This window comes from Lepus europaeus, chromosome 18, assembly GCF_033115175.1.
Source record: "Lepus europaeus isolate LE1 chromosome 18, mLepTim1.pri, whole genome shotgun sequence".
Lineage (NCBI taxonomy): Eukaryota > Metazoa > Chordata > Mammalia > Lagomorpha > Leporidae > Lepus > Lepus europaeus.
In genome coordinates this window covers 3,084,871-3,108,089 of record NC_084844.1, presented here as the reverse complement: position 1 = coordinate 3,108,089, position 23,219 = coordinate 3,084,871, and the positions used below count along the sequence as shown (strand labels likewise).

Sequence of the window (23,219 nt, the reverse complement as noted above, 5' to 3'; positions counted from 1 at the left end):
CACGCTCACACTGCGCCTGCGCTGAAACAGAGCCTCGCTCCCTCCGCCGGCTTCGGGAACGGCCCTCCCTCTCAGCCAGCTCTCCCTCCTGGCTCCCGGGGCCCCATGAGTGGGTGTCCCTGGGAGAGAGCGTCTCGCAGAGCCCCGTGGCGTCTGACCCAGTGCCGGCGGGAGGAAAAGGAGGCCGGAGAGGGAGGCTGATTGGCCCAAAGCCGCAGCACGCGCAGGGTGGGCTCTGAGCGTGGAACCTCACGTGCACCCCTCGGGTCCCTAGAAACGTGGGCTCTCGTCTGGGACGCCCCCTCCTGCTTGGCCAGCAGCCCCAGCCTCAGCCCTCTGGAAGACTTTCCGTCCGTGGCCGGGAGAGCCCCTCTCCCAGCGGCACATGGGGCACTCAGGGTGCTGAGCACACGTGTGTCACAGTGCCGGGCGACGGCTGACTCCTGTCCTCTCGGCATTGCGGCTGCAGCGCCCAGCGAGGGCCCGGCGTGCGCTGTTTATCACAGGCACGGACGGACAAGCCAAGGCGCGGCTCTGAGGTCTGCCGCGGGCCTGGTCTTCCCCCACCCCACTCTGGGACAGCAAGCCCCAGCCGCACTCACGGGTTCCAGCCCAGGTCGGCGGGGTTGATGTAGAGGATGCCGGCCCTCGAGACGGTGGCCGGGGTGGCCGTCCTCAGGTGGCTGATCTCGAACACGAGCCTCATGGTGCGGTTCAAGGGGATACGCTCGTTGCTGGCCAAGGTGAGCACCTGGGGGGAGCCCGGGGGTGGGGAGCTGTCAGCATCAGGGGCTCCCAGAGGCCTCATGGGAGGGGGCTCACTCCTGGAAGTGCCGGGGAGCAGCTTCCCCAGCCCCCGGCCCCAGTGCACCCTGGGACACAGAGTGACTTCCGGCCGGGACCCACTGCTCTGACATTGAACTTGCTTTTATAAACCCTCACCCTTCCCTCAACCCGGAAATCCTCATCCTCCTCGAACCCTGATCAAGAATCAACTTCTTAATCCTCTTCTAGACAATTACGATGCCGTCTTGGCCCTCCAGGACCCGGGCTGTGCCACCGTGTACGTGGGGGCTTTCTTTACCCTTACCCCACGCGGCTGCCCCAGAACGCACAGGACGGGGCTGGGCCGTCCTGCGTCACCTGCGGGAAACCTCTGTGACTGGCTGCCTCCCGCGTGGGTTCCCCCTGCCCTCCCTCCCCGTGACTGGGGTCTGCCCAGCGTCTGGGGGGGGGGTGGGCATTGGGGCTGCGGTTAGGACGCTGCCTGGGGCCCTGCACCCCACATCGGGAGCCTTATTCAGTCCAGCTTCCCGCTAACACACACCCTGGGAGGCAGCCGTGACGGCCCGAGTGCTTGGGCCCCTGCACCCAGTGGGAGACCTGGATGGAGCTCCTGGCTCCAGCCTGGCCCAGCCCTGGCGGTTGTGGGCACTGGGGGAGTGACCCAGCAGATGGGTGAATATTGCTCTCGTGCTCTGCCTTTTAGGGAGATCCCCTGGGAGCCCGCGAACCTTATTGTCATCCATGACGGTGTTGAGGGACTCGATCCACATGGGGTCTATGTCCCCGTCCAGGACAATCCACTTGGGGCCGTCGTGTGTGATGTTGGCCAGGTCTCGCATGATGGTGGAGAACAGGCCTGGGAGGAGCAGGCGGTGTCACGGGGGCCAGGTCCCCCACAGCGCTGGGGGCGGGGGACACTCTCCTGTCACCTCCTGGGCCCGCCTGGAGGAGGCCTGTGCCTACGTCAGGGGGACCAAGAGCCCTCAGGGCAGGAGGTCGGGGACTGAGCTCTCTCCCTCCTCCTGGCCCCTGGGGGCTCTTTCCACAACCTTGCCTCGACTCCTGCCCTGTGGCTCTGTCTGGCTCGCTTCCCGGATGCCCCACGCCCGCACACCCGGCACAGCCCCTCTTTGCTTGCTCTGCAAAGCTCCGCTGGGCGTCTTCAGTGTTGTATCAGGCCCCGCCCGGGGCCAGCTGAAGCCTCCGACCCTGCAGACGGCTCCATGGAGAGAGCGCGTCACAGGGAAAGGCTGACCCAGGGAGAGGGACGAGCGGGCAGAGCCCTGCCCTGCGCCCGGCCGAGGCCGCCCCACAGGAGCAGCGTCAGGACCCGCCCCGCCAGGCCCGTCCTCCAGCATCCTGAGCTTTTCAAAGCCCAGGCCTGAGCAAGCCCCTTCCCTCGCCGGGAGCTGGCTGGTGAAGGGGTGGCCCACACACAGCCGCTCCTGCCCTGGCCCCGTGTGCCTGTGCTGCCTCGCCTGCAGATGACCCCGGGATCCCTGTGTGGTGCCATCATTATGCACCGCCTGTTTGCCTGCCCCCCACCCCCAGCTCAACCACGAGTCCTCGTGTTCTCTGGAGCCTGGGTGTCAGGAATGCGAGCACACTGAGCGCAGCAGCCAAAGGTGCAGCCCTGGGGCCACGGTGACCAGCAGGTGCAGCCCTGGGGCCACGGTGACCAGCAGGTGCGGCCCTGGGGCCACGGTGACCAGCAGGTGCAGCCCTGGGGTCATGGTGACCAGCAAGCGTGGCCCTGCGGCCATGGTGACCAGCAGGTGCGGCGCCTGGGGTCATGGTGACCAGCAGGTGCGGCCCTGAGGCCACAGTGACTAGCAGGTGTGGCCCTTGCTACCATGGCGACCAGCAGGTGCAGCCCCTGCAGCCAGCCTGGGCCCCCCGGCCCCCACCCCGGTACCGTCTTTCCACTCCCGGGTGGCTGGGTTGATGATGCCGAAGAGCTCGTCACAGGTGACGGCCTTGGGGTCCAGGTCGATGGCCACCGGCTTCCTCTTCAGGTTTTGGTAGGTCTTGTTGAGGGACCTGAGGACCTGGCACAGGGGTCCCCGTGTGACTCCACGTCCCGAGCACTCGCCCCAGGCCCCTCAGGGAGCACAGCGGGGCACCTGTCTGACCTCGCGAGACCCGGGATGGCTCGTGGGGGGCCCCACATGTCGGCGGAGACCGACCATGCGCAGGACACGGGGCTCAGCGGCTGGCTGTGCCGAGGTCTGGAAAGATCCGCCCCTCGAGCTTCTTCCTCACTGGACAGGTGACCCAGCTCACGGGAAAGCGTGGTGGGGAATCCCACCCACCATCCGCCACCTGGACCGGGTGAGTTCAGGGCCTGGGAGGAGACCTCGTGTGTGTCCCAAGGGGCCTTCAGAATGGTCACAGGCAATGCTCATCGTGAGAGCGATGTGCGGATTTCAAGATGTGTTTGCACCAAAATAAGCTCATCTTCCACCTCCATTATTCCAGGGACTTTTGGAAGAACCCTCGTGCACATTCACTTCTAGAAACTTGGGTTTGGGGCCAGCGCTGTGGCACAGCGGGTAAAGCTGGTGCTATGGGGTAGCTGGCAAAGCTGCCACCTGCAGTGCTGGCATCCCATGTGGTCGCCGGTTCAAGTCTCGGCTGCTCTACTTCTGATCCAGCTCTCTATTATGGCCTGGGAAAGCAGTAAAAGATGGTCCAAGCACCCTACACCTGCATGGGAGACCCAGAAGAGGCTCCTGGCTCCTGGCTTTGGATTGGCCCAGCTCTGACCATTGTGGCCATTTGAGGAATGAACCAGCGGATGGAAGACCTCTCTCCTATCTCTCTCTGTAACTCTTTCAAATCAATCATTATTATTAATTTTTTTAAAGAAACCTGAGTTCGCACAGTTTCTGTCTTTTACAAAGAACTTGCTGGGAGCTTCCACTGCTTGCTCTGTCGTGGGAAGGGTCTTTGACGACCGTGTCAGGCCCAAGCTCAGTGCTCGGCTGGTGTACAACTCCCCAGTGCTGGTGGACGCCAGGCAGGGGGGTGGGGGCCTCGGGGAGGGAGGTGATGGACAGGTGTGCAGGGGAGGCGGGAGGAAGGCCTCACCCGTGGGACCAGGACCTGTGGCCGCCCTCCCGTTCCCGACACCTTCTGGGCTGGGGGCACTCCCAGGATGCACTGGGTGGAGTCCATGGTGTGGGCCAGGGGAAGGCCCCCCAGGCCACCCCGCCGATGCGCGTACCTGGGACTTGCCGCTGCCCGCGTTGCCAATGACGAACACCGAGTGCCGCACCTGTAGCAGCTCCTCCAGCTGCACCACCTTCAGCACGAAGCTGTCCTCGGCCTGCAGCCGGAGCTCCACCACACTCTGCTTGATGACCTGGCCAGGCACAGACAGGCCGTCCTGGTCTGCCCGCACAGGGGAGGTGGTCTGTGCCCCGCCCCGTGTGACCTCTGCTTGATGACCTGGTCAGGCACAGACAGGCCGTCCTGGTCCGCCCGCACAGGGGAGGTGGTCTGCGCCCCGCCCCGTGTGACCTCTGCTTGATGACCTGGCCAGGCACAGACAGGCCGTCCTGGTCTGCCTGCACAGGGGAGGTGGTCTGTGCCCCGCCCCGTGTGACCTCTGGAGGGGCGGGGTCAGCGGCTGCACCCTTGGCCGCCTTAGCCCCAGGCCAGGTGGCCCCCAGCGTGGAAGGGGCAGGGCTGGCCAGGGTGAGAGAGGCAGCCGGTGGCTCCAGGGGGTTTCTGGCAGTGTGACCCTCGCGCCCCCCCGCCCCCGGCGCTGGGGAACGGCTACCTTCTCGAAGTTGAGGTCTCGCTTCCGAGGCACGTCCAGTGCCGGGAAGAGGTCCCCGATTAGCCCCATGAACACCGGGAGGTCGTCGGTCACGATCTTGGGGATGTTGAAGTCCCGCAGCGCCCGCATGAGCACCTGGTCCTCGGCGCGCGTGGGGTCCCCCCTCTTCAGGGAGCCGGCCACCACCAGCACGGACTTGATGGCCCGCAGCCCCCAGTCGTAGTGGTCCTGCGGGCCGTGGGGGCGGCCGTCGGTTCGCCTTCCAGGGGCTCAGGCGGAACCGCCCTCCCCAGCCCCGCTCGCCCGCACTGGCGCGCACCTGCTTCGAGAGCAGCTCCTTGCACAAGGTGTAGAGCGTGATGAACTTCCGGGCCAGCAGGCGGGCTTCTAGAAAGCCCTCGGCCACCAGCATGATCTCGCAGATCAGCTCAAAGTCAGGGACCACCATCGCGCAGGGCCTGGGGACATCGAGGTGGCCTGGCTTTTTCCTCTCCCCCACACCCCCACCTGGCCCTCTCCACCGAGCGGCGGGGTGCACCCCTCACCTGCTGGCTTCTGGGGCTTGGAGCCAGGTGCCCAGCCCACCCTACCCACCTCCGAGCCTGACGCTTCCTCGGCTCCACCCGGCCCTCCGTGCACCAGGGAGCAGGTGAATTCTCGCACAGGGACCTCTGGCCCTCGCCGGCCTGCCACCCCCATCTCGCCCTGCGCTGGCTCCTGGGCCCTGGGCCCCGCACCTGAACAAGGCCTTCAGGTTCTCGGGCAGCTCGGTGCGTCCGGCGTAGCCGGGGTTCATGGTGATGAAGATGCCGACGGTGGGAATGAGGCTGATCGTCTCTCCCAGGAAGTTGAATGTTTTCTTCTTGGCTCGGATGGCGTCCTGGACACACTTCACCTGCGCAGCAGGCACACGGACGTGTCGGCGGGGACAGCGCCGGGGCCTGGGGGCGTCCACGTCCCGGTGTGCGGCTGAGGACTCCCGGGGTGCCCCCAGCTTCTTGAACACCAAGCCTTGTCCTCCTGAGACGGCTGTCGGCGCACACGCGGTTGTGAGAGGTGACGCAGGGGAGACCCTGGGTGGCCTGCAGCCCGCGACCCCACCCTGACACCGTGCACCACCGTGGTGTGGAATCGCAGCCGGGGCCTGGCACCGACGCGGCCCAGCCTCTCCTTGACCCCTGGCAGCCGCAGTTCTGCTGTCCCTGCCTGTGATTCTGTTGCGTCCCGAGGGGTGCTGCAGGGCGGTGGCACGCGCTCCCCGAGCTGGGCTTTCCCATGCGGCAGGCTCCGGAGGGGCGCAGGCTCCTCGCCAGGCGGAGGGGCCCTGTTGCCACAGTCCCTTCTCTGGCGAAGGCCCAGCCGAGGGTCTCCTGTGAGGCCAGATCTACACCCGCAGAGACCTAGCCTGCCTTTGGGTCTGAGCAAACCGCAGAAGGTGCTGCACGTCTCCAGGACACCTCCTGAGGGCGCCCGAGACTCAGGGAGGAGACCTCAGAGTTGGTCTGCGGTGATGCAGGAGCTGGGGCTGGGGGGGCACTTGGAATCCTGCACTACCACCCCCCCCAAGCCTCCCCTAGGGCTCTGAGTCCACAAACATTCAGCGTCTAAAATGCGGTGCCTAGAAATTCTGGGGGTTCGCTCGCTGAGTTTGAGGTGGGGCAGCGACTCTGTGGACGTTCCTGGGGCCAGGGAGAGGGGCCCCGGCTGCAGACGGCGCTGGCCGCACGGGGCGGGGGCGAGTTGGCCACCCACCGCAGCCTCTGCCTAACTGGGCTCCAGCCCTGGACGGGCGATTGAAGGCGGAGGGAGGGGCACACAGAGGGCGAAGCTGGCCGCATCGCCCCATGCCTCCCCAGGAAGCCCGCCGTCATCCCCGGTCCCAGATCAGCACCAAGCAGGCTGTGGTCTCCGGCAGCCCTGCTGGCTCCCCACGTCTGCCCCCCTGCAGCTGTGGGGGTGAGGGAGAGGAGGGGAGGGCGGTGACGGCAACACCATCCACACCCTGACTTATTTTCCTGTTTGAATCTCAAGGTCGACCCTTGACCTCGAGGAGAACCCAGAGGTTCCTGATAACAGCAGGTGTCAATGTTGGCAGAACCCCGCCCCCGCCCTGCCCCCCCCCCCCGGCAGGCTTCAACACAGCTCCACGGATCCCCCATCCATGTGTGGTGACATGTGTGCTACGGCTCCCGGGGGTCCGACCAGGCTGTGGGACCCCCGAGCCCAGGGCAGGGCCTCCCCCTTCTCTGAGCCCTGCAGCTCCGAGGGGCCACGTGTGGGCAGAGCGGGGCCTCCGCCTACCTGCACAGCGATCACAGACAGGACTTCCACCGAGATGCGGTTAAACTCGTCAAAGCAGCCCCAGGCTCCGGTCTGGGCCAGGCCCTTGTAGATGTTTCCACAGGACTGGAAGGCGTGAGATCAGGGAGGAGCCGGTCAGAGGAGGGGAGAGGGGGCGGCCGGCCAGCAGTGGCCTCCCTGCCTGCATGGCCGTGGCTCCCAGCTGAGGGGCGGCTGTGGAAGCTCCCTTCCTGGAGACGGTCCACCCGGCACAGTGCTGGTTCCAGAGGAGCCGCCCAGGGCCCCAGGGAGACTTCCTGCAGGTCCCCGACAGGCACGCAGACAGGGCATCTGCTAGACACCAGCGTCCCTCGTTCCCTGAGCCCCGCTCTTTGGATGCACGCGGGGGTGGGGCAGAGGGGGGGAGCGGGGGTTGGGGAGCTTGGCTGCTGGACAGCCCCCAGCTGGGCAGTCGGGATCCTTCACCGCTCACGTGTGGGGTCCTGGGGGCACCTGAACCCCCCTGGGGGCTGTGCCTGGGGTTTCTCTGCTCTAAACCCCAGGGGCGGGTGGGCTGTCGGCCTTGATGGGGGGCCGGGTAGCAGGCCCAGGATGGGGCCTCTGCACTGTGGGGTGCGGACACAGGAGGGAGAGGGGCCCCCTGCAGGTCCAGGTCCTGACCCCAGTGGCCCCGCCCTCCCTCCTGCTCCCTCCCCCTGCCCACCTGGGTGCTGCCCTCACCCCACAGTGCCCACTTCGGTCCGGAGGCCCCATCGCTGGGCAGTCTTAGGACGAGGCTGAGAGCGCCTCCCCGGGCCAGGGCCAGACGTCTGGGGTTCGTCTGTCAGCCCTGGGGCCTCTTCCAGCAAGACCCCGGCAGAGTCACCCTCTGGGAGCGGGGACCTTCACACGGGCCCAGCGTTCTTCTGTCGCAAGAGTGCCCCACGGGACCCATGTGGGGGCCTCCGGCCCCGCCCCCAGGCTCGGCCGCATACCTTGTAGTCCATCTGCTCCGAGCAGTTGAAGACGTACACCATGGTGCCCAGGGCCCGGCCCAGGTCCTTGGTGGTCTCGGTCTTGCCGGTGCCCGCGGGGCCTGCGGGGGCCCCGCCCATGATCAGGTGGAGGGACTGGGTCAGTGTGATGTAGCACCTGCAAGGGGCGTTGGGTCACCGGGGGCTGGGACCCCTCCCCCCGCCCCCCCTTCCTGTGCTGCCCGTGGGATCACCACACCTGCCGGCCTTGGGGGCGTGAGTTGGGAGGAGGCAGGAAGGACTTCGGAGGGGACAGGGACAAACAGCACGGGCGTGGCCGCTGGGGCCTTCGGGGCGGCGGGCCCTGCTAACGCGCCTGTAACAGCCGTGACGGCGGCAGCCTGGCCGACGAGGGTTTGCTGGGAGGCGCTGCTGGTCTGAGCCAGTGAATAAATTCACTCAACGCTCCCCACCACCACCCTCGCTTTGCAGGCCCTCAGGGAGGTGAAGTGACCGTCCCCCGGCCACACAGCTAGTGTCGGGACGAGGACCCGGGGCCCAAGGCCAGCACGCGGCACGGCCTGGCGTGGACATGGTTGCCTGACCCGAATGCTGGCTCCTGTCATCCCTCAGCAGCCAAGGGTCGGGTCCCGCAGGGGCCGTGTGGGGCAGGTGGCCCTCACCTGTCTGTGAGCGGGGTGATGACCAGCCGCGGGGTGTTGCCCAGGTACTCGTAGGAGTACTGGATCTGGGCGTCACAGATGTTGGCGAAACAGTGCCTCTTCTCCTCGTCCCAGCGATGCCGGAGCTGGGACTGCCAGGTGAACGCCTGGGAGCTCTCCACCTGCGGAGCCCGGGCCTCCGAGTCAGGGCAGTGGGGGGCTGAAGAGCCACGCCCAACCCGGGAAGGCCAGCCCGCCCCAGGCCCACCGCCGCAGGCCTCCAGGGACTCTCCCTGGCCCTTCTTCCCCTCCAGCACCCACACCCAAGCATGGGGCTGCCCCGGCGGAACCTCACTGGAGAGCGGCGGCTCCTGCTTCCGGTTGCTGTGTGTTAGTTACCGGGGTGGGGCATCGGAGAGGGACTGGGGGTTTGGGGGGTGGCGCCGGCGGCCCGAGCATCTCCACCCCAGGAAGAGGGAAACACAGGGGCTGGAGCTGCCGGACCCACGGCCGCAGACCGCCGACCCCAGCGCTTTCCCCGGGCCGGCAGCACCCGTGCCTTGGCGGTGATCATCTTGGCCACCACGTCCCGGGCATGCACATCAATGGTGCAGACGGTCATGATCTTCATCCTGTCGCCGGCGTTGAGGTTTCCGATGAGCAGGGTGATGAGCGCGTTCAGCTGGCTGATCTGGGGCGACAGGAACCTGTGCAGAGACCCCGCGCGGCACCGGCCACGGGCTCGGCGCGCTCCGGGCTCGGCGCTGGGGCTGTGTGGGTCTTCGGGGAAGACCACCGCGCTCAAATTTGCCTCAATGAGGGGCAGGAGTTCTGCATGCCCTCCCCCACGCGCTGGGGTGGGCTCCGCTGTGGTCCAGATGGAGCCCACGGAGCTGCTGAAAATGAAGCCACGGAGGAATTTGGACAGCAGGAGGAGGGGATGAAAGCCGAGTGGAAACTGCCGATCGGTTTACTTTTACTCACGCCCGGTTACACCCACACAGAAAGGCCAGGCGGCCACGTGAAACACCGACAGGGTCCTGGCCTGGTGGCGGGGGTCTCAGCTAACTATCCCCTCTGCTGTTTCTTTCTTTTTTTTCTTTTTTTCTTTTTTTATTTTTGACAGAGTGGACAGTGAGAGAGAGAGAGAGACAGAGAGAAAGGTCTTCCTTCCGTTGGTTCACCCTCCAATGGCCGCTGCGGCCAGTGCACCGCGCTGATCCGAAGCCAGGAGCCAGGTGCTTCTCCTGGTCTCCCATGCGGGTGCAGGGCCCAAGCACTTGGGCCATCCTCCACTGCACTCCCGGGCCACAGCAGAGAGCTGGACAGGAAGAGGAACGACCTGGACAGAATCCAGCGCCCCGACCGGGACTAGAACCCGGGGTGCTGGCACCGCAGGCGGAGGATTAGCCTAGTGAGCCGCGGCGCCAGCCCCCTCTGCTGTTTCAACAAGTCACCTCTCATTTCTAAACTTCTGAGGAAGAATCTCCTTGGAGACCTGGCGGACGGCAGCATCTGATGACGCGTGACAGCTCTGAACCCCCAGGGCCACCACACACGCGGCCGCCCCCGGGAACACGCACCTGCTTTTTGTTGTAGTCCTTGATGGCGTTCTCATACCCCTCCTCCAGCCTCGCGAACGCCATGCCCACCTCCGTGGTCCACCAGATCTGTGTGCACGTGAGCGCCACCTGCAGGCAGGGCGCCCTGGTTCACCGCTGCCCACACCACCAGGTGTGCAACCTGCGGCCCCACCCCGCCCGTCCGCACGCCTGCGCACCCCTGACCTGGGCCGGGTAATCGAAGATCCACTGCTCCCTCGGCTTCTCCTCGTACGTCACCACGGCCTCGGGGATCTCGTGGCGCAGCGTGGCACACATGCGGTCTAGTACGCGGTTCAGCCAGACTTCCACCTGGGGACGGGAGTGGCTTGGACCACACGGGGTCACGGGCACAGCTGGCTCCAGGGACTTGCTTGGTCGCTGGTGCCCGTGGTCCGGCGGGGAGAGGAGCCCAGGTCTTTACAAGGTGGGAAAATGATCCACCTGCAAACCGCAGGTGCAACCCGGGCAACACTCGTTGCCTCAGGGGTGGGCAGGGCCTGTCCCTCGGGCAGCGCAAACACCATCCGGTCTGGCCCTGCTGAGACAGCCGCAGGCTGGGGCTCGAGACCCCACAAACCAGCATTGGGCTAATTCTTAAGTTGATCATTCCGTATGCACCTTCGAATGATGCTATAAATATCCAAATGGCCCCTGGCAGAAAAAAAAATGTTCCCCACCCCCCTAGGCGTCCAGGGACACAGGTGAAGATTCCCAAGTCACAGAAGGAGGGGGAGCCAGAGAACAATCTAGAAGGGCAGGGGGCTGGGCTAGCACCCAGGCGCCATTGCCGACGTCCTGTGCCTGGTAGGCTCTGGGGAGGGCCGCCTCCACCGGCTCCCGGGGGACGTGGGGCAGTGACCAACCGTGCACGGCACACCAGGCCATCTCCCGCCAACAGATCCTGTCTCCAATGCGGAATGCTGCTGGGAGGGGCGAGGCTGGGGGCAGAGCAGGAAGGCCGACCCCCCCCCCCCCAAGGCCAGTGCTTGCAGGGAACAAGCCCTGCCTATCGGACCTTGGAGAGCAGCCGGCCGTGCCTCCTCACCTTAGAGAGCGGCGGTAGCCACCCAGCGGCCTCACGAGCCCCCTCCTCCCTCCTCCTGCCCCTCTTTCCTCAAGATGCACCCACCCCTGCTGATAGGTGCCGTCCCCTGAGAGCTTTCTAGGGAGGAGGGGGAGGGGAGGGCCACGCACCGGCGACTCGGCAGGTGTCCCTGGCAGAGTGCGTGGCCCCGCCACGCCGGGCTCACCTGCCCAGAGAGGTCGCATTCCTGGTCGAAGTCCACGTACTCCTCCTCCTTGCTGTACATCCCCAGCCCAAACTTGAGCGGCTTCTCGTCAGCGTCGAGCCGGAACTTGAGCTTGCACAGGCTGTCGAAGAGCTTGGACAGGTGGCGGCTCACCTGGGGGAGCGGGCGACGTGAAGTTATGCAAAGCGGCACTTAAAAATATTCATTTATTTGAAGTTAGAGAGAGGGAGAGCGAGATCTTCCGTCTTCTGGTTCACTCTCCAGATGGCCACAAGGGCCAGGGCTGAGCCAGGCCGAAGCCCGGAGCTTCTTTTGGGTCTCCCACGTAGGCGCAGGGGTCCAAGCTCTTACGCCATCCTCTGCTGCTTTTCCCAGGCCACAAGGAGGGCACTGGACCGGAAGTGGAGCAGCCAGGACACGAGCCAGAGCCCGTGTGGATGCCGGTGTCACAGGCGCTGGCCTTACCCACTGTGCCACAGCTCTGGTCCCCCCAAATGAGGGACTTGGATGGCAGCCCACGGGGCTCAGGCTTCCCTGGGGAGGTTTTATGCATCTATTTAAAGAATTTTCTATTTGAGGCCTATACCCGCTGTCTTTGGTCAAGGTTGATGGAATTCAAAGGGTTTCCCCGACCCCCGGAACCAGGAAAACTGCTCTCGGCAGGGCTCAGAAGCCTGGCCAGGGCCCTGCCCCGCAGAGCTGGCCGGCGTCTGTGCCCCGGGGCCCACGCCACGCTCACACCGCGCCTGCACTGAAACAGAGCCTCGCTCCCTCCGCCGGCTTCGGGAACGGCCCTCCCTCTCAGCCAGCTCTCCCTCCTGGCTCCCGGGGCCCCATGAGTGGGTGTCCCTGGGAGAGAGCGTCTCGCAGAGCCCCGTGGCGTCTGACCCAGTGCCTGCGGGAGGAAAAGGAGGCCGGAGAGGGAGGCTGATTGATTGGCGCAAAGCCGCAGCACGTGCAGGGTGGGCTCTGAGTCTTGCCGTGGGGCTTGTGCTGTGGTCCAGGACCTGGGGCAGTTTCCGGCACGGGGGACCTGCTGGAGGTGACGCGAGGACATTCGCCTACACGGTTCCTCCATCCTGGGGCTCCCAGGCACGGGAGTGGACACCCCCGGGCTCGGGGCACAACCTGGCTTATCCTACCTCCACGGGGTCATTGCCGTTGGACAGGATGTCCAGCAGGTCAGCCGAGGACACGAAGTAGAACCTCGGGAAAGCCAGCCTCTTGGTCTCCAGGTATTCCGCCAACGCCTTCTCGCACACGGCCAAGCTAGGAGGGAGGGGGAGAGAGCCGCCAGTGCTGCTGCCCCGAGCGCTCGGCCAGGCCGTCCTGGCTGCACCCTGGACAGTGGCCCTGGAGGCGGCTGGCTTGCTCTCTGCAAGTTTTGTTTTTGTTTGGAAAGCAGAGTGAGCGAGCGAGCCAGAGCATGAGAGCCCCCAGCCACGGGTTTGCTCCCCAAGTGCCTGCAACAGCCCAGGCTACACCAGGCCAAATCTGAGAACCGGGAACTCAACCTGAGTCTCCCACGTGAGTGGCAGGGCCCCGGGCCCGGGGGCCGGCACCGCTGCTCCCCAGGGTGCACATTCGCAAGAAGCTGGAACCCAGGGTGCAGCCTGGACTTGCACCCAGGCGCCCGGGATGCAGGCGTCCTAACCCCCGTGCCAAATGCGCGCCCCCCGCGGGCCCTGAGCTTCCAGCCGGATGCTGCTCCTGTTTTTCTGCCAGCCCCAACGCTGTGGGCAGGAGGGCGCGCCGACTCATCTCCGTGGCCCGCCTTCGAGGGTGTAGCACCTCGAACCCAGCACCCAGCAACGACAGGCGACACCTCCTCCCGTGGACGGGTGTGGGACCCACCTCTTCTTCAGGGCCTCGAGTTTGTCGTAGAGACCCGGCTTGTTGGTGGCTTCCACCACGTTTGGGGTCTTCACCGCGTCCTCCATCAAGGCCTGGGCAGGGGAAGAAGGGTGGCCGGGTGTGTGTGTGTGTGTGTGTGTGTCAGGATCCCCGCCCTTTCCGGAAGGAAGACGCTGGCGCGGGGGCCGCCGGGCGCACCTTGAACTCTAGGTCGATGTCGTCGAAGCGCTTGGAGTCCTCTGGGAGCTGGGCACGGATGTCCTCGGAGCCGATGAAGATGCTCTCCAGGTGGCTCCAGGTCCTCTGCACCTCGAACCAGATGGAGATGACCGAGTCCGCCGTGGACAGCTTCTGCTGCCAGCTCGTCACCTCCTTCAGGAAGTGCGACAGGTACTTGGACATCATCAGGTTCTGCAGCTGCACCTGGTTGTCCTCCAGCGTCTCCACCAGCACCTCGTCCGACTTGAGCATCATGGTGCCCGTGCGTGGGTGCGGCTCGTGCTCGAACTCCATGGTGGTCCAGGTGCTGTCCAGGGTCTTCAGGACCTTCCGGGGGACACGGAAACGAGGCCGTCACGCGCCTGGCACGTCGGGGGCTGAGGGAGGACCCTGCGTTCTGCAGGCACGGGACGACATACCGACGCCGCTCACCGCCGGCACCAGGAGGTGCCGAAGCAAATGGACGTCCCCCCACTGCTGGTGGGACCGGCACAACCTGGCCGATCCACACACAGGAAAGTCGCACAGCCATGCACACCATGCTAGCGTGGACAAACCGCACCGATGCCAGGTCAGCCAGAGAAGCCGCACACAGGAAGCCAGCGCCGTATGGGAGCCGAGGGTGCCGCTCCGGCACAGCGGCCACGGCAGCGGCGGGAAGGGCGAGGGCACCGGGCATCCCTCTGCTGCCTAAGAGCGGGAGCCGAAGTTCCCAGGTGGGAGAGGCCCTCGGCGTCCAGGACCGACTGGTTCTTGTCACCCAGGCAGGAGGCCCCGAGAAAGCCGCCCCAGCACTTCCTTCTGCGCCACCCACTGCCGCCTGTGTTCTCACGCCGGCTCCTGAGCCGCGGCGCCTGTACCAGCTCAACCTAGAAGCCTCTTCCCTGCTGATCCGCCCACGTCAACTCCATGCTCGAGCCAGCAGAACCCCCGCCCCCACACAAGGGTACATGCAGACTCTTGCCTCCCCTCCCTCCGACTCCGTTCACGTCAAAGTCTCAGATGGGGAACTGTGCAGGGACGGATGGGGTCAGCGCTGCTCAGAGCCGGGAGGAGGCTGGGGGGCGGGGACGGCACAAGGGCATGGTGTGCTTTTGTGCTGATGAAGATGTGCTGGGGCCGGCGCTGTGGCATAGTGGGTAAAGCCGCCACCTGCTGTGCCCGCATCCCATACGGGCGCTGGTTCAAGTCCTGCCTGCTGCACTTCCAATCCAGCTCTCTGCTGTGGCCTGGGAAAGCAGTGGAAGATGGCCCAAGTCCTCGGGCCCCTGCACCCCCATGGGAGACCTGGAAGAAGCTCCTGGCTTCAGGTTGGCACAGCTCTGGCCGTTGTGGCCATTTGGTGAGTGAACCAGTGGATGGAAGAATTTTTCTTTGTTTCTCCCTCACTCTGTAACTCTGCCTCTCAAGTAAATAAAATCTTTTAAAAAAGATATCCTAAAATTGGCCAATTCTAAATACCACAATCACAATGTTAACAGCCATTGAATCCACACACGTTCAGTGGCTGAATTGTGGACTCTACAGAGTGTCATAAAGATAAAAAACGATGGGCCGGCGCTGTGGCGTGGCAGGTGGAGCTGCCGCCTGCAGCGCCGGCATCCCATGTGGGTGCTGGTTTGGGTCCCGGCTGCTCCACTTCCAATCCAGCTCTGCTATGGCCTGGGAAAGCAGCAGAAGATGGGCCAGGTCCTTGGGCCCCTGCACCCGCGTGGGAGACCTGGAGGAAGCTCCTGGCTCTGGAGCGACCCAGCTCTGGCCACTGCAGCCATTTGGGGAGTGAACCAGCGGATGGAGGACCCCCCCCCCGCCGCCTCTGCCTCTGCCTCTCTGTAACTTTGCTTTTCAAATGATAAGTAAGTAAATCTTAAAAAAAAAAGACAGCAAAGTGTGACCAAGGTCTCCGAGCAGGCTGAGGCGAGAGCTTTGGGTTGCAAGAGGAGCGTGTGGGCCTGGCCTGAGCCCACTGCCGCGGCAGGGCCCACCCGCGCCCTGCACCCTGCTGCCCCAGCCCTGGGCTCCCTGCATCCAGAACGGAGGACCACGGGGGTGCCGGAGGACCACGGGGGTGCCGGAGGGCCACGGGGGTGCCGGAGGGCCACGGGGGTGCCGGAGGCCAAGGCTGCGGGAGTTCGGGTTGTTATAAAACGTGCAGTTTTAAGGAAACAGTAAGTCCTGGGCGTGTCTGGGAGGCTGCTTTGCTGGCGTGAGGGGGAGGAGCCCCCCCACGTGCAGAGCTGGGGCGGGGCCGGGCTCGGCCCAGGAGCCCACCTTCTCCATCCCCGACTCCTTCACGGCCTTGTCCACGATGTTGCGGACCTCGTCCTCGTACTTGTGCAGGTTCAGCTGCAGCAGGTCCGCCAGTGTGGTCTGGTCGGACATCTCGAACTTCACCTGGGAGAACGGGCACGCGCCGTCAGCCGGCTCGGCCCGGACGGCCGGACGCCGCGCTTCCCCGAGAAGCAGGGGGCAGGCGGCGGCCACGGGCACAGTCGGGGGTGGGCAGCCACGGCCACTGCAGGGAGCGGGTCGGGGGGCAGCCACGGCCACAACGGAGGGCAGGCAGCCGCTAGAGTGTTTGGCTCGGTGTTTGCTGGCCATGGGAGTGGGCCTGTTTGCTTCGGCAGGCATCAGGTCAGCGCCTACACCTCGTGGATACCCCAGGAGAAATGTGGTGCCAGGACTGAGCTCCTGGGGGGCGTGGGGAGCCTGGGGCAGCTCCGGGGGCATTCAGCTGACCGCAGGGCCGGCTCGCTCGTCGGCAGGGCCCAGTGCAGAGTGATAACTCAATGACCACGCAGGTTCAGATGGTGACGGCAGAGCGTTAGTTAAGCGTGGGCGCCCCGAGCTCGGAGCCCTGTGTGTCACCGCGCTGGCGGCCATCGCATCTCAGCGCCCGGGCTCGGGGGCAGGGCCGGGCACCCTCCCGCCTCCCCGTGCCGAGCGGTGGTACCTGGGTGGCCTGCATGAGCTGCTGCCAGTGGCGGTCGCGGATAGCGGGGTTCTGCAGCTCGCTCACGGCGCGCAGGGACGTGATCATGTTCTTCACGGTGTTGTCCAGCCCCACGAAGGCGTCCCAGGCCTTCATCTCCTTGTCCAGAGACCGCACATCCTTGGCAAACTTCTTGCAGTCGATGTCCATCTGCTCCACGTTGATGTCTTTCCACTTGGTGGTCTTCCAGTCGTCAATGCTCGTGTTCACCTGAGACGGACACGGACCCGCTCGCGGCATGGACTACCCGGGGAGCCTGCCGGGCCGCCTCCCTGCACCTGCCCTCCGAGAGCCATGCCCAGGGAGGACGGCTCAGAACAGACAGACTTCGGGACAGCGGTTGGATGCAAGAAAAAAAAATTCAACACTTGTACAGGGGTCAAGGGTACTGCAAAGAGTTTGTGGAAGGCAGCGTTAGAAGTTTATTTTGGTGCAAAAACTGATGAACCGCACTCACATGCTGGATCCTCAACAAGTTCTTTACGTACGCTGAGAAAGCTGCACGGGTTTCAACTTTTTTTGCACAAAAATAATCATTAAATTCTAATCCCCGTGACATTTTGACATGCCTTTGTGTCACAAAAGATACAATGTACAAGCAGTTAAAAAATACTTTGGCGGGGCTGGCGCTGTGGCGTAGCGGGTAAAGCCGCTGCCTGCAGTGCCAGCATCCCCTGTGGGCGCCAGTTTGAGTCTGGGCTGCTCCACTTCCAGTCCAGCTCTCTGCTATGGCCTGGGGAACGCAGCTCCACTCCACCAAGGCCGGCAGCGTTCCCGGGTTTACCACCATGTAGCAGAGGTGTGGTGTGGGAGAGGACGAGAGGGCGAGCAGGGCGGTGGCAGGTGGGGGCACCTGTGTGCAGAGTGGCTGTGCAGCCCCCTCAGAAGAGCCCCTGTCTCCTGCCCCTGCAGGGAGCCCCCACCCCCAGGCCAGGGAGCTGCAGCCCGGGTGGAGGGGCGGGGCTCACCGGAGGGGCGGGGCTCACCGGAGGGGCGGGGCTCACCGTGAAGATCATGTCCCAGAGCTCCTTGAGCAACAGCGCCTCCCGGTGGCAGGTCCTCAGCTGCTTGTAGTCCGGGACCGTGACCTCGAACAGGCTCCCCGACTTGCACAGCGACTCCATGATGTCCTCCATGGCCGCGATGCTCTTTTGTTGCTGGGGGCGAGGGGCCGTCAGCGGGGCGCCCGCACCCACCCCCTGCCTTTCTCCGCTGTCTCCTCCAGCCCCCCTCACTCAGCGGCTCCTGGAGGGGAGGCGGCCGGCCTCACACAGGCCCAGGACGGGAGCCTCGACTCCTCCCAGGATCCGTTCCCTGGTTTCCCTGCCCTCACGCCATGTTTCATCTTATTAAAAACTGCGTGAGCGGGGCTGGCATTGTGGTGTAGCCGGTGAGGCTGCCGCCTGCAGCGCCGGCATCCCATAGGGGCGCCAGTTCGAATCCCAGCCGCTCCACTTCTCAACCAGCTCCCTGCTAATGCACCTGGGAAAGCAGCAGAGGACGGCTTGGGCCCCCGCACCCACGTGGGAGACCCGGAAGAAGCTCCTGGCTTCAGCCTGGCCCAGCCCTGGTTGTCGTGGCCATCTGGGGAGTGAACCAGCGGGTGGAAGGTGGCGTTCGCTCTCTCTCTGCTTCCCCCACCCCCCATAACTCTGCTTTTCAAATAAATAAAATAGACGATCTACGTAGGCGAAGAGGAAGACGAGGAGTCATCGTGACTGCCCTAACGAAGGGTCAACCACGGTGAGCATTTTCGTGTTGAATCAGTGGATTCATGTCACACACACACACACACGCACACAGTGTGCACACGTATACATGTACAAACACATGTACACACACATGCACAGAGACATGCAGACACACACACTGGTGCCCGCATGTGCAAGTGCACAAGATGACCTGGAACTCAGCTGGCCCCGTGTTAAGAGGCCTTAACACGGCCTCTCCCACGCACAGGCACGCAGGGCCCGACTTCCTCCCGGTCACTCAGTGGAGACCAGGGCCGCGCTCGCACGGCGCTCCCTCCCCCAAATCCATGCAGCGTCCACCAAGAGCCCTGATCCCCCGACCTGCTCCTGCCCCGTGAGTCCTGGGCCTGGCACGAGTGGCCGGCAGGCGCGGGGCTGTGTGAAGCTGCGTGATGGGCGCTGACTACGACGTGGACGCTGGGAACGGAGTGGGCACCGTAGGAAGGAGCTGGGGTTTGGGGGGAGGGGCTGGGGGCTAAGCCCCGGTGACAGGAAACTGCTGCCATGAGCAGAACTGGGGACAAGCAAGGTGGAGCCAGGCTGCGGGCCGGGGCAGGTCTGTGCAACACAGGACACAGGGTGGTCACGTGGGCCGGGACTGGGGGGGGGGCAGGGTCTGCGCACATGCCTACATACACCATCGCACACCCCCTTCCCCCGAGACGAGGCCCACGGAGCTGTGTTTCTGGATTCACGGGGAGGCTGGAGCAGAGGCCCGACAGCCACGGGGTTCCCATCGGATCTCCCCCCGAGCCAGGGTACCTTATTCAGGGACTTGTAGGGCTCGGGGTCCTTGAAGGAGAACGGGGCCTCGCGCCGGAACTTCTCCCTGAACTCGTGCTGCTTGAGCTGCGAGGGACAAAGGCAGAGCTGCGTCCGTGGGCTACTCACCGGCCCCGGTCCCTGCCTGGAGCGCTCCCAGGTGCCCTCTCCCCCAGCAGCGCCCCCCTGGGGCCGTACCTCGAATTGCTGGCATCTTCGGCGCAGGATGCTGACCTCGTTGGCCTGCAGGGGAGCCACGTTCTGCTTCACCTGGATGGCCAGCTTCTTGGTATTCGTCCACTGCTCCGGCAGCTCCTGGGGGGCAGAGGTCGGGGACGGCTCCTTGCTTTTCTCTCTAAAAACTTCCTAGCGGGGCCGGCGCCAGCGCTGTGGCACGGTGGGCTCAGTGCAAGGCCAGCATTGCCTATCCGAGCCCCGGCTGCTCCACTTCCGATCCAGCTCTCTGCTCACATGCCGGGGAACGAGCCCGTCTCCTGGCCTCTGCTGGCCCCGGCCCAGCCACACACACACTGTGCTCGCTGGCCGCCGATGCTCCCTAATGGGCCCCCTGGGTGATGCACGGGGCAGCTGCCAGCCCCTCCTCCTCCTCCCGCCTCAGCACCCAGGGTGCTCCGGTAGCCAGCGGACGATGTGGGATGCCAGCAGGGCAAGCAGGCCTGGGGGGGCGGCAGGGGTCGAGCTTGGAGGCCACCTCCAGTGCCCCGTCCTCGGGGGGGGGGGGGGCTCCTGTTCCGGCCTCCGAGGGGCTCACAGGTGTACACCTGCCGTGGTCCCCAGCTCACGGTTGTGGGGAGGGCACGGTCCAGGCAGCCCCACCCTCCCCCCGTGGGGGGCCCGCCTGCCCCTGGCTCCTGGCTGGTCGGAGCCTGCCCCGCCTGCCCCTGGCTCCTGGCTGGTCGGAGCCTGCCCCGCCTGCCCCGCCTGCCCCGCCTGCCCCGATGCACACCTGCAGCTTCAGGTGGATCTCCTCCGGCAGCTCCTCCCCGTAGCTCTTGAGCAACTCGATGGTTTGCTTCAGGGGCTCGAACAAGTTGTCGGTGGCCACTTGCCTTTCCTTGACCTTCATCAGGTGGCCCATGACCTCCACCAGCCCATCGTAGTCCCCTTCCTTGAGCGGCTTCGTTAAGCCCGCCCTGGCGACCTTCATGAAGGCTTCCAAGTCGGCGAGGCTGAAGAACAAGAGAGCCACCTGCATCGGGCCAGGTCCCCTCGGGCCCCTGCCTCCATGGCGGGGGCCACCCGCGTCGGGCCAGGTCCCCTCGGGCCCCTGCCTCCATGGCGGGGGCCACCCGAGGTGACGGCGGCAGCGGGGGATCTGGCTGTCGACGCAAGGCCCCGCCCAGGGAGGGAGAGCTCCTGTCCACCTCTGAACACTTCCACCTTGCTGAGCCCCTGCCTGGACGTCCCCCACGTGCCCGGCTCAGGCCTACTTGCAAGCCCAGCTCAAGGCCACGTCTCAGAGGGGCCCCCAGGTGGCGCTCAGCCGGACAACACCGCCCATCACGGCTCTGATGGCCGCCTGTCACTGCTGTGTGCACGGTTTTCCCAGCATCTGGGGCCTGGACCCAGCGCGTGCTCAATAGGCCAGGGCCGGGCGAAGGGGCACGGGGACCATGGGCTCCCGGCCAGGGACACGCCCTCCCGCCGGCTCCGGGGGCGGGGCCTGGTGCCCACCTGCTGACCACGTGGCTGCTCAGGTGCCGCTTGAACATGAGGCTCCAGCGCTTGATGGTGTTGAGCAGGGCCTGCTTGAAGGGGCGGCAGTCGCACTGCAGCCAGCCATGGAACACCCTGGTGTTCTCGCACCTGCACACCTCGTCGTACAGCTTCTCGTACGAGTCGATCTGGGGACACAGCCGCCGGCTCTCGGTGGGGGCCCGGGCTGTGACCTCGGGCCGGGGGCTCACCTCCCAGACCTTGCCGGCTCGAGACGGGCACAGCGCGAGGCGCACGGGCCGGGGGTGGGGGCGGGGGCCTCGCTACCGGCTTGCTTCCTCCTCATCCTGACGTCCCAGGTCCTGGGCCCCGGCAGCAGGACAGGACAGAAGCTTCCAGGCGCGAGCACCGTCACCCCTTAACCATCCTCCAGCTGTTTTCCAACCCGGCGCTTCCCTAGCTCCATCGGCTACCCAAGCCCCGAGGCCGTGTGCAGCCCCTGGGGGCACGCTGGGAACAGACTGGACACTGAGTGCTGGCCGTGGAGGGGCGGCCCCACCCGGGGCTGGCTGGTCCCTAGAGATAGCAAACTCCAGACCTGGGAATGTGACTTTCACACGCAAACCAGCCGGCCACAACCCAGCCCTCTGGCTGCCGTCTCAGTCGAACCCTTGCGCCAACGTTCCACTGCCAGGCTGAGGGAGAGCCCCTCTAGCTGCAGACGGCCGGGTCGTTCAAACCGGCCGGCCCTGGGCCTGCGTACTATGCCCGCTCCCTTGGGCTCCTGCCCACGAGCTCCAAACCCAGTGCCCGCTGTGTGGGGTGCATGCGTGCCCCGGCCCAGGACAAAAGTGTGACCTCTCCAGAACCAAGCGGCTGTAAGACCCGTGTCTTTAGCTGATTCGCTTGGGGTCTCTGCCCGTGCTCCGGGCGGGGAAGGAGGCTGGGGGCCGCGCGCACCTGCTGCTGGAACTGAGCGAGTGTGGGCTGCGCCTTGGGGACCATGTCGTCCGTGCGGGTGTCCAGCTCCTCCGGGGTGGGCACGTGGCCGAAGATGAGGAAGTTCCTCATGAACTCCTGGGGGTCGTCCGTCCAGAGGTAGGAGAAGCGCTCGATCGAGTCCTGGTACTCCTCGGCCTCCTTTATGGCGTTCACCACCAGGGTCGACAGCTCCTCCCGTATCTCGATCAGGTCCGTGATGTCTTCCAGGTCCGTCTGGGGGCGCGGAGGAAGCACACGGCTGAGGCGTCTCGTCTTCCCCACCACGCAGACCCTTGTCCGGCCTCGGGAAGCAGCTCCCGCGGCAGGCAACGCCGGCCGAGCGAGACTCCAGTCTGGCAGACCCCGGGAGGAGCACTGGGTGGTGGTTGATCCATCCGCTCGACACCGACTCCGCCCTGGCTGGGAGCCACGTGCTGGGTGGACACTGGGTGGACGCCGCGGACCGAGGCAGGGCTCACGCGGAACGGGCAGCCCAGCTCCTCGCTCCGGGTTCCTGGCGCTGCAGGCCCTCGGAGGCTGCGGGGATGGCTCACCCAGCTGGGTCCCTGCCACCCCATGGGAGCCCTACAGTGAGTTCCTGGCTTTGGCCTGGCCCAGCCCCAGCTGGGGCAGGTACTTGGGGAATGGCTGGCGGCTCGGTCTCTGCCTCTCAAATAAATAGACGAGCATTTTTTAAAAGGAGAAGCATGCTGGGGGCTGGCACTGTGGCATAGTGGGTGAAACCGCTGCCTGCAGTGCCGGCATCCCACATGGGCACCAGTTCGAGTCCCGGCTGCTCCACTTCCCATCCAGCTCTCTGCTGTGGCCTGGGAAAGCAGTGGAAGACGGCCCAAGTGCTTGGGCCCCTGCACCCACATGGGAGACCCTGAAGAAGCTCCTGGCTCCTGGCTTTGGATTGGCCCAGCTCTGGCCATTGCAGCCCTTTGGGGAGTGAGCCAGCGAATGGAAGACCTCTCTCTCGCTCGCTCTCTCTGTCTCTAACTCTGCCTTTCAAATAAATAAATCTCAAAAAATTAATTAAAAAGAGAGAGAAGGACGCAGCCGTGGGCTCAATGCGTCACGCTCGTCTCCGGGCCCCTTTTCCTGCCCTTTCTGGAAAACGTGCCCTCGGATTCGGTCCGGGAGTCAGCTCGCTCGCTCGCTCACTTCCTCTGCCTCCCCTTTTCTGTCGCCCGCAGTGCAGTGGGGTCTCAGCCCTCAGATTGGGATGAGGGCGGCGCCTCCTGCAGGCGTCCCCTCCTTGCTGGCCGCCCCCGTGGGGCAGCCCCGCCCTCCAGGTCCCTGTGGGTGTAGACGGGCGCCCCAGGCCTCCCTGTGGCCTTAGCTCTGAGGTCCCCAGGCTTGACCTGACCCCAACTCCTCGAGGTTTGCTCCCCTGGTGCCCCCTAGCAGCAAACTGGGGTGCTGGGCCCCTGGGAAGCAGCCCTGGGGCCCGAGTACCTGACCCTGTGTCTCGTATTGCTGGGCACCGCATCAGACTTGGGGTGTCTCTGCTGCAAGGCTGGCAGGATTTGTGGGTGCTCTGCCACCAGGCGATGAGCCCATCAGCTCTGGAATGTTCTGCCTGAGGGGCCCCAGCCTGTGTGTGCTGTGGGAGCCGGGTCAGCGGCAGCTCTGGCTAT

At 65.3% G+C, this 23,219-nt stretch overlaps 1 protein-coding gene across 1 annotated transcript in view; it reads right to left on the bottom strand.

Annotated features, from left to right (window-relative positions):
* DNAH17 (dynein axonemal heavy chain 17) overlaps positions 1-23,219 on the bottom strand; it is a 77,403-nt gene that overhangs the window by 32,573 nt on the left and 21,611 nt on the right. The window contains 25 exon segments of the mRNA XM_062175646.1: positions 603-751; positions 1,515-1,642; positions 2,702-2,834; positions 4,013-4,150; positions 4,571-4,798; positions 4,890-5,028; positions 5,308-5,465; positions 6,872-6,976; positions 7,846-8,002; positions 8,508-8,668; positions 9,046-9,177; positions 10,070-10,177; positions 10,274-10,399; positions 11,341-11,493; positions 12,483-12,609; positions 13,195-13,286; positions 13,393-13,740; positions 15,685-15,807; positions 16,367-16,615; positions 17,410-17,562; positions 18,919-19,005; positions 19,117-19,233; positions 19,886-20,108; positions 20,614-20,783; positions 21,556-21,810. Of these exon segments, the coding sequence (XP_062031630.1) occupies positions 603-751; positions 1,515-1,642; positions 2,702-2,834; positions 4,013-4,150; positions 4,571-4,798; positions 4,890-5,028; positions 5,308-5,465; positions 6,872-6,976; positions 7,846-8,002; positions 8,508-8,668; positions 9,046-9,177; positions 10,070-10,177; positions 10,274-10,399; positions 11,341-11,493; positions 12,483-12,609; positions 13,195-13,286; positions 13,393-13,740; positions 15,685-15,807; positions 16,367-16,615; positions 17,410-17,562; positions 18,919-19,005; positions 19,117-19,233; positions 19,886-20,108; positions 20,614-20,783; positions 21,556-21,810 (3,959 nt within the window).